At 41.7% G+C, this 16,808-nt stretch overlaps 1 protein-coding gene across 1 annotated transcript; it reads right to left on the reverse strand.

The window, feature by feature from the left end:
* Nucleotides 1–8,776: 8,776 nt before the first annotated feature.
* On the reverse strand, nt 8,777–16,666 carry HOXC8 (homeobox C8). The gene is made up of 2 exons (XM_058822010.1): nt 16,180–16,666; nt 8,777–9,087 (listed from the first exon to the last, which is right to left on the reverse strand). Exons 1-2 carry the CDS (start codon nt 16,664–16,666, stop codon nt 8,777–8,779), a joined length of 798 nt encoding a protein of 265 aa, XP_058677993.1.
* Between the last annotated feature and the right edge of the window lie 142 nt (nt 16,667–16,808).

The raw sequence follows: 16,808 nt of genomic DNA on the forward strand, positions 1-16,808 counted from the left end.
AAATAAATAAATTAAAATCCAACTCCAACCCGCCGCCGCCGCGCGGCCCGGACGCGCGCTGAGCCCCCCCAGACGCGCCCCGAAGGGCCCAAAAAAGCCCCAAAAATGCAATTTTGGCCGCAAAGGCCGCGCAGCGCCGGAGCGGCCGGGCGGTCGGAGGCAGCCGGAGTGCGGGGAGTCCTGCGAGCAGCCGCGAGAAAAAGTTCACGTTCACGGCCGGGCTCCACATGACTTCCCGCGGCCAATCCAACTTGGGATCCAGTCGTAAACTTTTATTGCTCAGCTGTAAATTTTCCGCAAACAACCCGGAATGCGCCGCACTTCTGCGTGACGAGTGCAAACGCTGCGTCGCCATGTTCCGCCCCGATTTCCCCGGCTTTTACCCCTTTGCTTTTACCCTTTTCAAACCCTATTTTGGTTTTTTTGTTGTGTTTTTTTGTTGGTTTTTTGGGGTTTTTTTTTACCTCTCCCATGCCCCGCTGGCGTTGGTGGAAATCTCACTTTAAGGGTTCGAACGGATTGAATTTTTTTTGGGTTTAGGTCGCTCGCTGGGGCTGGGGGGAAATGTTGATTTTGATTTTCGTTTTTTCCTGGTAGGGGTTAATCGGGGGAAAAGGGGCGAAAAAAAGGAGAAAATGCAAAAAGCGCAGCGCGCCTGCGGTGGGGGAATAAATCTATAAAACAGCGAGATGAAATGAATTTAAGTCAATGGAAAATACGCACAAAAAAAAAAGGGGGGGAATGGGAATTTAGCGGGGCCGCATTGCCCTCCCTGCTCCGGGTGTGTCCAGCACTCCAAAATTGCCATTTCCACCCCAAAATTACCATTTTCCACCCCAAAATTGCCATTTCCCCACCCCAAAATTACCATTTTCCACCCCAAAATTGTAGTTTCTCCCCCAAAATTACCATTTCCACCCCAAAATTGCCATTTCCCACTCCAAAATTGCCATTTCCCACCCCAAAATTGCCATTCCTCACCCCAAAATTGCCATTCCTCACCCCAAAATTGCCATTTCTCACCCCAAAATTGCCATTTCCCACCCCAAAATTACCATTTTCCACACCAAAATTACCATTTCCCACCCCAAAACTCCCATTTCCCACCCCAAAATTGCCATTTCCCACCCAAAAGTTGCCATTTCCACCCCAAAATTGCTATTTCCCCCCCCCAAAATTGCCGTTTCTCCCCCTAAATTGCCATTTTCCACCCCAAAATTGCCATTTCCCACCCCAAATTTTCCCCTTTTCCTTCCCGATCCTGAGGAGAACAAGAAAACCCCAAATTCCTCCCCAAATTCCGCCCCAAATCGGGATTTTTTTCCCCGGCCCCTCTTTGCCCAAATCCGCCGTCCCAAATAAAAAAATCCGAATTTTTATTTTCCCCCTTTTGTGTTCCCCAGCGGGGGCGGCAATTTTGGGGCGGAATTTGTGTTTTTTTTTGTTTTTGTTTTGTTTGTTTTTTCCATATTATTTTTATTATTTTTGTGCGTTCCTTTTTAAAAATTAATATTATTTAAATTTTATTTTATTTTATTTTTTTCCCCCTGCCCGGGGGGCGCGGAAGGGGCCGGAAGATCTGGGATTTTGGGGAAATTTTGCCGATTTTGGCTTGGCCTTGTCCGCGCCTGCTCGGCGAACCACAACCAGGTCCTCGCCCCCCAAAAACCCCAAACCCGCCCTTCCCTCCCCAAAATCCTCCTTTAAAAAACCCCAAAATCCTCCCCGAAAAACCCCTAAAATCCTCTTCAATCCCCACCGCCAACAGCCCCTCCGGCTGTAAAAAAAAACCCAAAAAATTCAAATTATTCCCATTTTTCTGCTTGTTTTTATGGCAGAACCGGCCCCGTTTTCCCCGGCGGGTAATTAATTTAATTTTAATTAATAAAACGCGCCCGCGGCGGCGGCGGGGGGAGGATTTATTTGCCTTTATTTGCCTTTTTATTTGTCTGTATTTGTGTTTTTTTCCCGCCTGTCTGGGCCGCCCGAAGGACACAAAGGTTGTAACGCCACCGGATGGACGGGAAATTCCTTTTATTCGCTTTACAAACCACCAATAAATTTTATAACAGGTAATTAAAAGTTACGAGGGGGGAAGGCTCCCAGCACAATGGAGATCCCGTTTTGGTTGTTTTTTCCCCTTTTTTTTTCCCCACCATAATAAATTCCAAAAAGGGGAAAAAAAAAACAAAAAACAAAAAAACAAAAACAAAACAAAAAAAAAGCAAAAAAAACCGCGAAAAAACCCACACCAAACCCCCACTGAAAACACCCCCCAAAAAAATAAAATTTTGATGGCAAAAGCCAAAAAGCCACAAAGCCCCCACTGAAAACACCAAAAAAAATTTAAAAATTTGGATGGGAGCGAATTTTTGCGGCCGTTTCCGCCACCGCCCTCCGCTCCGAAAATTAACGATGGGATTTCAGCAGAAATAAAATAAAATAAAAAAAACCCAAACATTTTAAAATATGTGAATTAAAGGAAAACCCGGGTTTAACCGAATAAACGGGAATTTGCGTTTTTTTTTTTTTTTTTTTTTTAATTTCTAATTTTAAACGCCCAAACCGGCGGAGTTTCCATCCCCGCCTCTCCGAGCTTAAAACACACACACACACACACACACACACACACAAAAAATGAAAATATAGCGAGGGAAAAGGAAAAAAAAAAGGGAAATTAACGCTCCAGAAATTCCTTGTCTCGCCGATATTCGGGACGGAATAAAAAAATGAACGAATTAAAATTAAATTAATTACCCGCCGGCGAAAACGGGGCCGGTTCTGGCATAAAAACAAGCGGAAAAATGGGAATAATTTGAATTTTTTGGGGTTTTTTTTTACTGCTGGAGGGGCTGTTGGCGGTGGGGATTGAAGAGGATTTTAGGGGTTTTTCAGGGAGGATTTCGGTCATTCCGCTAATTTCGGTCATTCCGCTAATTTCGGTCATTCCGCTAATTCCGGTAATTCCGGTGATTCCGCTCATTTCGCTCATTTCGCTCATTCCGCTCATTTCACTCATTTCACTCATTTCACTCATTTCTCTCATTTCACTCATTTCGCTCATTTCACTCATTTCTCTCATTTCACTCATTTCACTCATTTCACTCATTTCACTCATTTCACTCATTTCTCTCATTTCTCTCATTCCGCTCATTTCGCTCATTTCTCTCATTCCGCTCATTTCACTCATTTCACTCATTTCTCTCATTTCACTCATTTCACTCATTTCACTCATTTCACTCATTTCACTCATTTCACTCATTTCACTCATTTCACTCATTCCGCTCATTCCGCTCATTTCGCTCATTTCTCTCATTCCGCTCATTCCGCCGCCAGGATCATTTCGATTTAAATCCCCCCATAAAAAACCCGGCGCGAAAAGAAAAAAGGGGGGGGGAAAAATAAAAAAAAATCCAATTTTTCTCATTTCAGCCGAGCGGGTGTTCGGCTCGAGAAAATCAACGTTTCTCTCTTTTCTTTTTTTTCCCACCCCCCCCCCCCCCAAAAACTAAAATTCCAAAAGCGATTCCATCGCTCCAAGCGCGGGGATAATGAAATGTCAGCGCGGGGGGACGGGGAGCAGCTCGGCTTTCCCCACGACAAACGCGCCGCAAAAAATCGCTTTCGCCGCCTTCATTATGGTTATTTTCAGCCGCTTTTTTCGCTTTATTATGATCATTTTCAGCCGCTTTTTTCGCTTTATTATGATCATTTTCAGCCGTTTTTTCCGCCTTTATTATGATCATTTTCAGCCGCTTTTTTCGCCTTTATTATGATTATTTTGAGCCGGTAGTTTCGCCTTTATTATGATTATTTTGAGCCGCTTTTCCCGCCTTTATTATGATTATTTTCAGCCGCTTTTTTCACCTTTATTATGATTATTTTGAGCCGCTTTTCCCGCCTTCATTATGATTATTTTGAGCCGCTTTTTTCGATTTTTTGTTATTATTTTCAGCCGCTTTTCCCGCCTTTATTATGATTATTTTGAGCCGCTTTTTTCGCCTTTATTATGATTATTTTGAGCCGCTTTTCCCGCCTTTATTATGATTATTTTCAGCCGCTTTTTTCGCTTTATTATGATTATTTTGAGCCGGTATTTTCACCTTTATTATGATCATTTTCAGCCGGTATTTTCACCTTTATTATGATTATTTTGAGCCGCTTTTCCCGCCTTTATTATGATTATTTTCAGCCGCTTTGATGAGTTCCCCGTCTCCTCCCCGCCGAGCGTTGTACAGATAATTTTAATTTTGTTTTTTTTTCCGAGGAGACAAAGCAGAATATCTTTAATTTTCTTAATTTTCCCCCCTTTCTTTTTGTTTTTTTTTTTTTTTTTTTTTTTTTTTTTTTTTTGCGGGTTTTTACGGTTTTTTTACGGTTTCCTCCTTTGACCCCTTGTAGGAAATCTCCTGGTGGGAAAACCGCGAGGAATATTCCCCCAAATTCCGATTTTTTAGCGCAAACCCGCGCGTTTCTGGCTGATGAACCCCAAACCTTCCCCGCCCGCCTCTAGCACGGAGAAAACCCAGAATAATTCGAATTTTTCGGGATTTTTTTGGGGGGAAACCTCCCGGATTTGGGGATTTCGGGTGATTTCCGAGCATCCCTCGAAATTCCCATTTTTGGGGCGTTTTTCCTCTTCTCAACCCCATTCCAGAGGCAAAATTGGGCTGAAAATTCACATTCCCACGCAAATTCACATTCCCACGCAAGTCCCGAGTTTTGGCTCTGGTTTTTCCTTTTTCCCCCCTTTTTTACACCTTTTTTCCCAAATTTTCCCCGTTTCTTTCCCTTTTTTCCTTCTCCTTTCCAATATCCACCAACTCCAACCCTTTCAGGGAATTCCCTTCATTCATCACTTAAAAATCGAGGAGGAAAAAAAGGGGGAAAATTAAAGAAATTCAGCCCAAAAGTCGAATTCGAGGGGATTTTGGGGAACGTTTGGGGATTTTCATCATTTTGGATAGAGGAGGGCAGAGTCCTTTGGAGGGGAATAAAATCAAATATCCCGAAAATTAAATTAAATGGAATAAAATACAAACGTGCAGCAGTGGGGAATAGCGGGATTAATAATTGCAATTATCAAAAGACTAATAAAATAATTATTAATAAGAATAATTCTATTAATAAAGTGCTTTCTGTGCTGTCTGTAGAGGAAAAAAAGGAGAATAAAAACCGCAATTTTTCCCCTCTGAGGGAAAGAAAAGAACCAAAGAATGAATAATTAATGAATTAATAACAAACTAATGAAATTAATTCCCGATTTTTCCATTTTTTTGTCCAAAATCGCCGCAATTCCACCCAAAATGCCGGCAGGAAGAGGCGCCTCCCGCCCCATCCCCGTTATTTCCCGTGGGGTTTTTTACCAAAAACCCCAAAATTCCCAAATTTCCCTCACCCGACCCTTCCCAGAGGCGACAAAAAAGCTCCAAAAACGCCAAAATCCTTCAATATTTGGATTTTATTGCGATTTTCCCGCCGCTCCCGGCGGGCGATTCACAGCGAATTTCAGGAGGATTTTGGTAATTTCATTTATTTCGGTTTTATTTCGGTTTTCCTGCCCCGCGGGCCGCGGGATCCTCAGCAATTGCCCCAAATCTCGGGATTTTCCCCCAAAATTCGGATTTTCGGTGGGTGCTGACGCAGAGACGCCGCCGCTCTCGCTTCGAATTTTAATTCTTTCATTGGAATGAATTTGAATTATTCCTGGGCGCAATGCTGATCCACGCTGGCTTTTTTCTTCATTTTTTCCTTTTTTCCCCCTTTTTTAATGTATATTTTGAATATTTTCCCATCGGAAATCCGGAGGTGGAACACTCAGAAAGACAAGCTCGCTTTTTTAATCATCATTTTATTTTTATTATTATTATTATTATTTTCATTTTTTTTGTACATAAAAACAGACGACGACTTTTTTTTTTTTTTTTTTTTGGAACATATTTTTTTCCGGAAATTTTTTTTTTTTTAATTAATTTTTTCCCTTTTTTTTTTTTTTTTTTTTAATTTTTTTTTTTATTTTTTCCGTTTTCCCGAGCATGAACAGATAAAAGTCAAGACAAATAGATAATAATAATAATAATAACTCTACATTCAGTGCAATTGGTTCCTACGCTACTTTATAAGCACAATAAAATAAGAACAATACTGTGCGTTCTCAACTAGGCAGTTTCAGTTGTTGGGGTTTTTTATTTTTTTTTTTAATTTTTTTTTTAATTTTTTTTTTAAATTTTTTTTAATTTTCTTTTTTTTTCATCATCATCATCATCATCATCATGAAGAATTAATTATTTCCAAGAAAATAAGCAGCAACAAACGACAATAAAACCGCATTACAAATACTTCCAAAGCATGACTCCTTCTATAGGTAGTGATAAGTACAATACAGGGGTTTTTTTTTTTATATTTTTATTATTATTTTTAATTATCATTATTATTATTAATTATTATTATTTTTTTTGGCTACTTAGTAGCTTGCATCGGGGCCGCTCGCTCTCGTCCTGGTTTGTTCTAAATTGAAATTTTTTCGGAGCGAATTTGTCGGTCTGGAAGCCCCTGGCCCTGGTTTGCTTAATTAGGGTCGGTAATTAAATTATTGCAGGTTTCCCCTTTAGGTAGCACAGGAAGAGCTCGGAGCGCTCACGGACAGCGGGTGGGAAAACGGGGAAAAAACGGGAAAAAACGGGAAAAAACGGGGAAAAACGGGAAAAAACGGGGAAAATGTGGAATAACACTGAAAAAAAAAACCGTGGAAAACGTGAAATAACACTGAAAAAAAAAAATCCCATGGAAAATACTTTAGAAAAATATGGAATAACGCTGAAAAAAAAGAAAAAACAAACCATGGAAAACGCTGGAAAAACCCGGGGAAAATAACGGGAAAAATGTGGGGAAACGGGAAAAAGGATGGAAGGTAAAGGGAGGGGTGTGCGGGTTCCCAAAAATTCCTGAAAAAAGGAGAATTTGGGGCTGGGCCCCGCAGGGAAAAGGGAAAATTCCGGTGAAAATTCCGGGGAAAATCCGAGAAAATTCGGGAAAAAACAAGCCGGGGTGGTTGGGGAGAGTGAGGGGGGGAAAATCCTTAAAAAAGCAAAAATCGCCCCAAAAAAAACCCCAATAAAGGCGGGGCAAAGTCAAAGGTGTTTGAATAAACTCGAATTTGGGACATTTTGCTCCCATTTCGCGCCCCCTCTTTGGAATAATTCGGTTGTTTCAGGTTTTATCCTTTAATTCCATTTTTAATCCTATTTTTCCCCCCTTTTTTCAGCTCGTTTATGGAATTTTATAAAGGGAATGGGAAAAAAAAAAAACAAAACCGCAAATAAAGGAAATTTAGATTAAAAATGCTCCCAAAATCCAAATTTGGGCCGAGCGATGGCGTTTCCATCCCAGCCTGGATTAATCACTCTCACAATTCCATTTTTAATCCAATTTTCCCCCCCAATTTATGGACCTGAAAAAGAAGGGGAAAAAAGGGGGGGAAATGGGAGAAAAAAGCAGGAATTGGGGATTTTCTGTGAGAGTGAAAAAGGGAAATCCCAAATTTGGGACCAGCCCGGGTTATGGACTCGGTTCAGCTGCGTAATTTCATTTTTAATCCGATTTTTTTCCTCCAATTGTGGAACAAAAAAAGGGGGGAAAACAGGTAAAAATGGGGGGGAAATGAGGGGAAAATATTAAAAAAGGGGGAAAGAATAAATGACTTTAAAAAATAAAGAGGGAAAAGGATAAAAAGGAGGGGAAGGATTGAAAAGAGGGGAATTATTTAAAAAAAAACCCGGGGAAATGGATAAAAAAGGATAAAATACTAAAAAATGAGGGGGGGAAGGAAAGGGTGTTTAAAGGGGAAAAAAAGGGGAGAAGAAGGGAAAATGGAGGGGAAATAAAGGATTTTAGAAAGGGGTAAAAAAAGATAAAAATGGGGATAAAATAGAGGGAAACGGGGGGGAAAGGGAGGGGAAAAGGGGAAAATGTGGAAGGACGGGGGAGAAATGGGTGGGGAAAAGGAGGAAAATGAGAGAAAAGGGGGAAATTAGGGAAAAATGGGGAAAAAAATTAGGAAAAAAAAAGGAGGAAAAATTAGGAAAAAAGGAGGAAATTAGGAATAAAAGGAGGAAAAAAATTAGGAATAAACGGGGGAAAGATTAGGAATAAAAGGAGGGAAAATTGGAAAAAATGAGGAAAAAATTAGGAATAAATCGGGGAAAATTGGGGACAAGGAGGGAAAAATTAGGAAAAAAGGGGAAAAGGAGGGAAAAATAGGAATAAATGGGGGAAAACTGGAAAAAAGGAGGGAAAAAATAGGAAAAATGGGGAAAAATTGGAAAAAGGTAGGGAAAAATTAGGAATACATGGGGGAAAAATTAGAAAAAGAGGAGGAAAAAATTGGAAAAAAGGGGAGGAAAAAGTCAGAAAAAAATGGGAAAAATTGGGAAAAAGGAGGAAAAAATCAGAAAAAAATGGGAAAATTTGGAAAAAAGGAGGAAAAAATCAGAAAAAATGGGAAAATTTGGAAAAAAGGAGGAAAAATGGGAAAAATTGGGAAAAAAAATGAGGAAAAAGTCAGAAAAAAATGGGGAAAATTGGGAAAAAGGAGGAAAAAATCAGAAAAAAATGGGAAAAATTGGGGAAAAAGGAGGAAAAAATGAGGATAAAAAGGAGGAAGCAAAGGAACAAAGGGTTTTAAGCCCCGAAGCTGAGCACTCGGGGCAGAGCCCCCCGCCCCCAGCCCCGCGCCCCCCTCGGCATCGCCCGCTCTGCCCCGGCCCCTCCGACGCCCTCAGGGCGCCGCCCGCTCCTTGCTCTCGTCCTTGTCCTCCTCCTCCTTCTCCTCCTCCTCGTTGCCTTCCTCCTCCGCCTTCTCCTCGTCGCCGCGGGCGGCCCCGGGCAGTTTGTCCTTGTTGTTCTCCTTCTTCCACTTCATGCGCCGGTTCTGGAACCAGATCTTCACCTGGCGCTCGCTCAGCCCCAGCGCGTGCGAGACCTCGATGCGCCGCTTGCGCGTCAGGTACGGGTTGAAGAGGAACTCCTTCTCCAGCTCCAGCGTCTGGTAGCGGCTGTACGTCTGCCGCCCGCTCCGCCTGCCCGGGGCTGCGGGAAAAATGGAATTTGTATTAATTTATTGGGGTTTGTGGGGAAAAAATGTGATTTTTTATAGTGTTTATAGGGGGTTTTGGGTAAGGGTTGAAGAGGAACTCCTTCTCCAGCTCCAGCGTCTGGTAGCGGCTGTACGTCTGCCGCCCGCTCCGCCTGCCCGGGGCTGCGGGAAAAATGGAATTTGTATTAATTTATAGGGCTTTGTGGGGAAAAAATGTGATTTTTTATAGTGTTTATAGGGGGTTTTGGGTACGGGTTGAAGAGGAACTCCTTCTCCAGCTCCAGCGTCTGGTAGCGGCTGTACGTCTGCCGCCCGCTCCGCCTGCCCGGGGCTGCGGGAACAATTAAATTCTTTATTAATTTATTGGGGTTTTGGGGGAAAAAGGTGATTTTTTATAGTATTTATAGGGAAAAAATGTGATTTTTTATAGTGTTTATAGGGGGTTTTGGGTACGGGTTGAAGAGGAACTCCTGCTCCAGCTCCAGCGTCTGGTAGCGGCTGTACGTCTGCCGCCCGCTCCGCCTGCCCGGGGCTGCGGGAAAAATGGAATTTATATAAATTTATTGGGGTTTATAGTGTAAAAATGTGATTTTTTATAGTGTTTATAGGGAGTTTATAGGGAAAAAAAGTGATTTTTTATAGTATTTATAGGGGTTTTTGGGTAAGGGTTGAAGAGGAACTCCTTCTCCAGCTCCAGTGTCTGGTAGCAACTGTAAGTCTGAGGGGAAAATGGAACTTTTTATAAATTTATAGGGTTTTTTTTGGGGAAAAAAGTGATTTTTTATAATATTTATAGGGGGTTTGGGGGGAAAAAATGTGATTTTTTTTGTGGAATTTATAGGTTTTTTGGGGGGGAATAAATGATTTTTTAATGAAATATATAGAGTTTATTTTTTGGGGGAAATGGAATCAATATATATATATAAAATATATATATTATATAATATAATATATATGTTATAATTTTATATATTATATATATTATATATAATATATAATATAATATAATATATATATATTTTTATATATATATATAGGGATTTGGGAGGAAAAATAGAATTTATATATATATATAGGATTTTTGTGGGGAAAAATAGAATTAAATATGTATATATAGGGGGAAAAATAGAATTAAAATATATATATTGGGGGGAAATTAATTAAAAAATATATATAGGGTTTCTGGGGGGAAAAGGGAGGGTAAAGAGAATTGTTTTAAAATGTATAGGACTTTTGGGAAGGAAATGGTAACAATTTGGGGTTGGTTTGGCTTTGAGAAGGTAAAGAAATGCCCTCCCAAGGAACAACAACAAAAAAAAAAAAAGAAAAAGAAAAAAAACCCGACCCAAACAAACAAAAACAACACAAAAGAACGACAACAAAAAACCTACAGGACAACAGCAAAAAAACCCCAGAAATAAGGAAAAAAAAAAAAAAAAACCAGAAAAAATTCCCCAAAATCCCCTTAGAATAACAATAATAACAATAATAATAATAATAACAACAATAATAATAATAAACAAAAAAACCCTGAGAAACCAACTCCCTCTAACAACCCCGCAAAATTAAAACCCATAACCCCCGAGAAACCCCAAAATCCCCACAAAAAGCCCAAAGAAACCTCACAGAAAAGAGCCCAAACTTCTCCCCCTGCTCCGCAAAAACGCCAAAATTCCCATTTTTCGCCTTTCCCCGCCCCCTTTGGCCCTGTTTCAGTCCCTTTTCCCCCATTTCTCGTCCTTTTCTCGTCTCTTTTTTGCCCCTTTTCACCCCCTTCTCACCTCTATTTCATTCGCCCTTTTCACCCCTTTTTCCATCCCTTTTTGTTTACCCATTTCTCACCCCTTTTTTGCCCTTTTTCACCCCTTTTTGCCCCATTTCTCACTCATATTTTGCCTCTTTTTCTCACCCCCATTTTTTGCCCCTTTCCACCCCTTTTTAACCCAAATTTTCCCCTTTTTTGCCTTCCCCCCCCCCCCCCGTCACACATAAAGACCCTTCCCAAAGGGGGAAAAATCCCCAAAAAATCAATTTTTCCCTAGGAAAGGAGCATTGTTCACCTCAAAACCCTCAGCGGCCTCTTTCACCCTTATTTTTAAATTGTATTTTAATTTTTCTCTTCTTTCTTTCTTTCTTTCTTTCTTTCTTTCTTTCTTTCTTTCTTTCTTTCTTTCTTTCTTTCTTTCTTTCTTTCTTTCTTTCTTCTTTTTCTCCTTTTTTCACTCTTTTTCTCCTCATTCTTTCCTTTTCCCTCCCCATTTTCCCTTTTTCCTTCCCTTCTCCCCCTCATTTTCCCCTTTTCTTTCCCATTTTCCCTCATTCTTCTTCCCTCCCCCTTTTCTTTCCCTTTTTCCCTTTTCCTTCCTTTCCCCCCCCTTTTTATTTTCCTTTTTTTCCCCTTTTCTTTCCTTTCTCCCTTTTCTTCCCAATTTTCCCTCATTTTTCCCTTTTTCCCCCATTCTTCCTCTCCCCCCAAACCCCAAAATTCGCTTTCCATTTTCCCCACATTCACCCCAAAATTCGCTTTCCATTTTCCCCACATTCACCCCAAATTTCCCTTTTCATTTTCCCCACATTCACCCCAAAATTTCCATTTTCCCCACATCCACCCCAAAATTCCCTTTCCATTTTCCCCACATCCACCCCAAAACGCACACAGGGACGGGGGCTGGGATCTCCTTTTTCTTTGCCCAAATTTTTGTCCAAAATCTCCGTTTTTCCCCCCAAAACCGCCCCAGACCCGCGGATTTTCCTCCTCCTCAGCAATCCCAGCATAGAGGAGGCAAAAAACGCCCAAAAAAACCCCAAAACAAAGCAGGAAAAAAATTAAAATAAAAGCAGCTGCGGCCGCGGCCCGGCGCTAATGAGAAAATCCATTTATTTTGGGGGAAAAAAGCGCAGATCCGGCTGCGGGTCAAAGCTCGGATAAATAAATTACCAAATAAATTACCAAATAAATTACCAAATAAATTATCATTTTCCTCCGGCGCAGCCCCCGGGCCGCGTCCCCTCGCCCGCAGCCACAATTCTTCCCTTTTTTCCCTTTTTTCCCTTTTTTTGGGTTTTTTTGGACGCTTTGGATTGTTTGTTTTTCGCCCTAAAATGCCGCGCATGGTTCGAATTACCCGCGGCTGAAATTTGAATTATTTCCCTCCTTTTCCCCTCGGTTTGCAGGCTGGGGTTTCATTTATTTCTTTTGAATTTTCCTGGCTGTTTTTAAATTGCTTTTTAATTTTAATTTTAATTTTTAATCCCAACCTCGCAGCCCCAGGCTGAGGGTTTTTTTAATTTTAATTTTAATTTTAATTTTAATTGTAATTTTAATTTTAATTTTAACCTTAATCTTAATTTTAATTGTAATTTTAATTTTAATTTTTTTTTTAATTTTTTTTTCCCCCCTCCCCTGCTGCAACTTTTTCCCTCCGGAGGAAGGAAAACACCAAATATATACAAATAAAATAAAAACACTAAATAACACCAATAAAAAAAAGCACTAAATAACACAGATATAAACATGAACTAACAACAAGAATTAATTTAAAAATAAATATAAACCTATAAAAAATTAGGAAATCCTCCGGAGGGGGTCCCGCCTCCGCGGCTGCGTCTCCCAGCGGTTAAAATGGGGCATTTTTGACATTTTTGACATTTTTGACATTTTTAAGAGCGCTGCTCTTATCAACCTCGTGGGAGCCGTAACCTCCCAGCCAATCCTCCAGGCAAGCCATAAAAAAAAGCCCTAAAAAAAAATCCAAACTTTTACTTTTAGCTTTTTTTTTTTTTTTAAATTTTATTTCTTTTTTTTTTTTTTTTTTTTAAGGGAATCCCCTCGTTTTGTCTTAGTAAAAAATATAGAAATATTCGAATATCTGGGTTAAAGCTGAGGTTGTTGTTGCTGTCATTTAAAAATAAATACGAAAAATAAATGTATTTATGGGGAAGTGGGGATGGGCGTGCTGGAGAGGGATTTTGGGATAAAAGCTCGGGATTTTGGGATAAAATATCAGAATTTTGGGGTAAAAACTCGGGATTTTGGGAGAAGAGGCCAGAATGTCAGAATTTTGAGCTGGAAGGTCTGAAATTGGGGATGAAAGGTCTGAAATTGGGGATAAAAGCCTGAGTTTGGGGATAAAAGCCTGAGTTTGGGGATAAAAGCCTGAGTTTGGGGATAAAAGCCTGAGTTTGGGGATGAAAGCCTGAGTTTGGGGATGAAAGCCTGAGTTTGGGGATGAAAGCCTGAGTTTTAGGATACGAGGCCGGAATTTCCGCCATAAAAAGTCTCAATTTTGGGAGCAGAGGCCGGAACGTGGAGGTGGAAGGTCGGAATTTTGGGACGAAAGGCCGGGATTTGGGGCTCCAAAGCCTGAATTTTGGGCTGAGAGGCCTCAATTTTGGCCTCAAAGGAGGGGATTTTGGGCTAAAACATTGGAAATTTGGGCCCCAAGGTGGGAATTGGGCTCACACGCGGCATTCCAGCATCTCCACACGCACCCACAGGCACCCAGCGAGGCACAAACAGCCCCAAAATGCCCCAAACCCCACAAAATCCGACCCAAACAACCCCAAATGCGACCTGACCTACCCCAAACAACCCAAACACGGCAATTCCGGCCCAAACAGCCCCAAATCCGACCCAAATCCAACCCAAACAACCCAACCTCTTTTTCTTTTCTTCTCCTTTCCCCCTCCCCTCCTTTCTCTTCCTTTTTCCCTTCTTTTTGCCCCTTTTTTCCTCATTTCCTCCTCTTTTGCCCCAATTCCTCTCCTGTCTCCTCTCCCCTCCCTCGGTCGCGTCCGAATGACCCAAAACTGACCCAAATCCACCCAAAAAGAGCCCGAATCCAACCCAAAGGCCAAACCCACCCCAAGCAGCACCAAACCCACCCAAAAAGAGCCCAACTGACACCAAAACCGCCCCAAATCCACCCCAAACACTGAACCCAACCCAACCAACACCAAACTCACCCCAAAGAGCCCCAAACCTCACCAGAACTGGCGAGACCATCAAAGATAGACCCAAAACCAGAAAGAAAACAACCCAAGCCCCTCCGGTCCAGAAAAACAAAACAAAACAAAAAAAAAACCCTCAGAAAACCCCCTAAAAACCCTGTAAAAACCACCCAAAAATTCCTTTACAAACAAATAAATAAAACCCCCCAAATACAAAAGACAACTCAAAAAAACTCCCCCCCCAAAAAAAACTCAAAAAATAAACTAAAAAACCCCCACCCTTACAAACCAAAAAAGCACCATCAAATAAACCTCAAAAATAACCAAAAAACCACCTCACGACCCCCAAAAAAACCCTTAAAAAACCCTCAAAAATTAACCAAAAAATACCCTTGGAAACCAAAACAGCACCTAAATAAACTCCCTGAAAAACCTTCAAAAATAACCCCAAAAAATGCCCTTAAAAACCAAAACAACACCCCAAAAAAAAACCCTAAAAAAACCCTTATCAATTAACACAAAAAATACCCTTAAAAACCAAAACAACACCCTAAGAAAACCCCCAAAAATACACTAAAAATTAACCCCAAAAAAACCTTAAAATTAACCCAAAAAACACCCTTAGAAACCAACACAACACCCAAAAAAACCCCCTAAAAATTAACCCAAAAAATACCCTTACAAACCAACTCAACGCCATTAAAAAACCCTCATAAAATAACCCTTTAAGCACCCTTAAAAACCAACACAACACTCAAAAAAACAACCCAAAAAAACCCTCAAAAAATAACCCAAAAAAACCCCTTAAAGATTAACCCAAAAAACACCCTCAAAAAACAGCTCAACGCCCAAAAACCCCTCAAAAAATAACATTAAAAAACCCCTATAAAAATAACCCAAAAAAAAAACCCTTAAAAACCAACGCAACGCTCAAAAACCCCTCAAAAAATAACCCAAAAAAACCCCTTAAAGATTAACCCAAAAAACACCCTCAAAAACCAACGCAACGGCCAAAAAACCCTCAAAAACTAACCCAAAAAAAACCCCTATAAAAATAACCCAAAAAAAACCCTTAAAAACCAGCGCAACGCCCAAAAACCCCTCAAAAAATAACAAAAAAAACCCTATAAAAATAACCCAAAATACCCCCTTAAAAACCAACGCAACGGCCAAAAAACCCTCCAAAACTAACCCAAAAAAACCCCTATAAAAATAACCCAAAATGCCCCCTCAGAAACCAACGCAACGCCCAAAAAAATCCCTCAAAAAATAACATTAAAAAACCCCTATAAAAATAACCCAAAATACCCCCTTAAAAACCAACGCAACGCTCAAAAACCCCTCAAAAAAATAACATAAAAAACCCCTATAAAAATAACCCAAAATACCCCCTCAGAAACCAACGCAACGCCCAAAAACCCCTCAAAAAATAACATAAAAAACCCCTATAAAAATAACCCAAAATACCCCCTCAGAAGCCAACGCAACGCCCAAAACCCCCTCAAAAAATAACCCAAAAAAACCCCTTAAAGATTAACCCAAAAAACACCCTCAAAAACCAACGCAACGGCCAAAAAACCCTCAAAAACTAACCCAAAAAACCCCCCTATAAAAATAACCCAAAAAAAACCCTTAAAAACCAGCGCAACGCCCAAAAACCCCTCAAAAAATAACAAAAAAACCCCTATAAAAATAACCCAAAATACCCCCTCAGAAACCAACGCAACGCCCAAAAAAATACCTCAAAAAATAACATTGAAAACCCCTATAAAAATAACCCAAAATACCCCCTTAAAAACCAACGCAACGGCCAAAAAACCCTCAAAAACTAACCCAAAAAAACCCCTATAAAAATAACCCAAAATACCCCCTCAGAAACCAACGCAACGCCCAAAAAAACCCCTCAAAAAATAACAAAAAAAAAAACCCTATAAAAATAACCCAAAAAAAACCCTTAAAAACCAACGCAACGCCCAAAAAAGCCCTCAAAAACCGAGGAAAAAAAAAATACAAAAAAAAAAAAAAATACAAAAAAAAAAAGAAGAAAATAAAATCAGCGCGCAGCAGACGGGGCAAAGCAAACCAAACGCCGTTTTCCCCGGCGGGAACGGACCCGAGCGCTCGCTCTCACCCACCGTGCGGCCGCATCCAGGGGAACATCAGGCTGGGCGACGCGCTCTGCCCCAGGTGCCCGCCTTGCCCTTCGGCCCCGCCGCCTCCTCCTCCTCCTCCTCCTCCTCCTCCTGCCGCGGCTTTGCAATCCGCGTAGGGCACCGCGGGCGCGTCCTGCTGCGCGCCGTACAGCGCCTGCCGCGGCAGCGCCTCGTAGCCGTAGAACTTGGAGGCATCGCCGGCGTGGCACGCCAGCGCGCAGCCCGCGTTCTGCTGGTAGCCCGAGGAGCCCGAGATGCCCGAGGCGGCGCCGTGGTGGAAGAACTCCTGCACGTGGTGCGGCGGGTGCTGGAAGGGCGGCGCGGCCCCGCCGGGCCCGTACAGGACGGCGGCGGCGGCGGCGGGGCCGCGGGCCACGCTCTGCGGGAAGCGGCAGTCGTAGTAGGGCGGCTCCAGGGAGTCGCCGCCTTTGTACTTGGAGAAGAGCGGGTTCACGAAGTAGGAACTCATGACCCTCGCATGCAAAAGCGGGGCGGGGGTGAGGGCAGGGAAGGGTTAAAGCGGGGATTGGGGTGGGGGGAAAGAGGGGTTAAAGTGGGGATTGGGGTGGGGGGAAAGAGGGGTTAAAGTGGGGATTGGGGTGGGGGGAAAG

The sequence above is a fragment of the Ammospiza caudacuta genome, chromosome 31 (genome assembly GCF_027887145.1).
Source record: "Ammospiza caudacuta isolate bAmmCau1 chromosome 31, bAmmCau1.pri, whole genome shotgun sequence".
NCBI lineage: Eukaryota > Metazoa > Chordata > Aves > Passeriformes > Passerellidae > Ammospiza > Ammospiza caudacuta.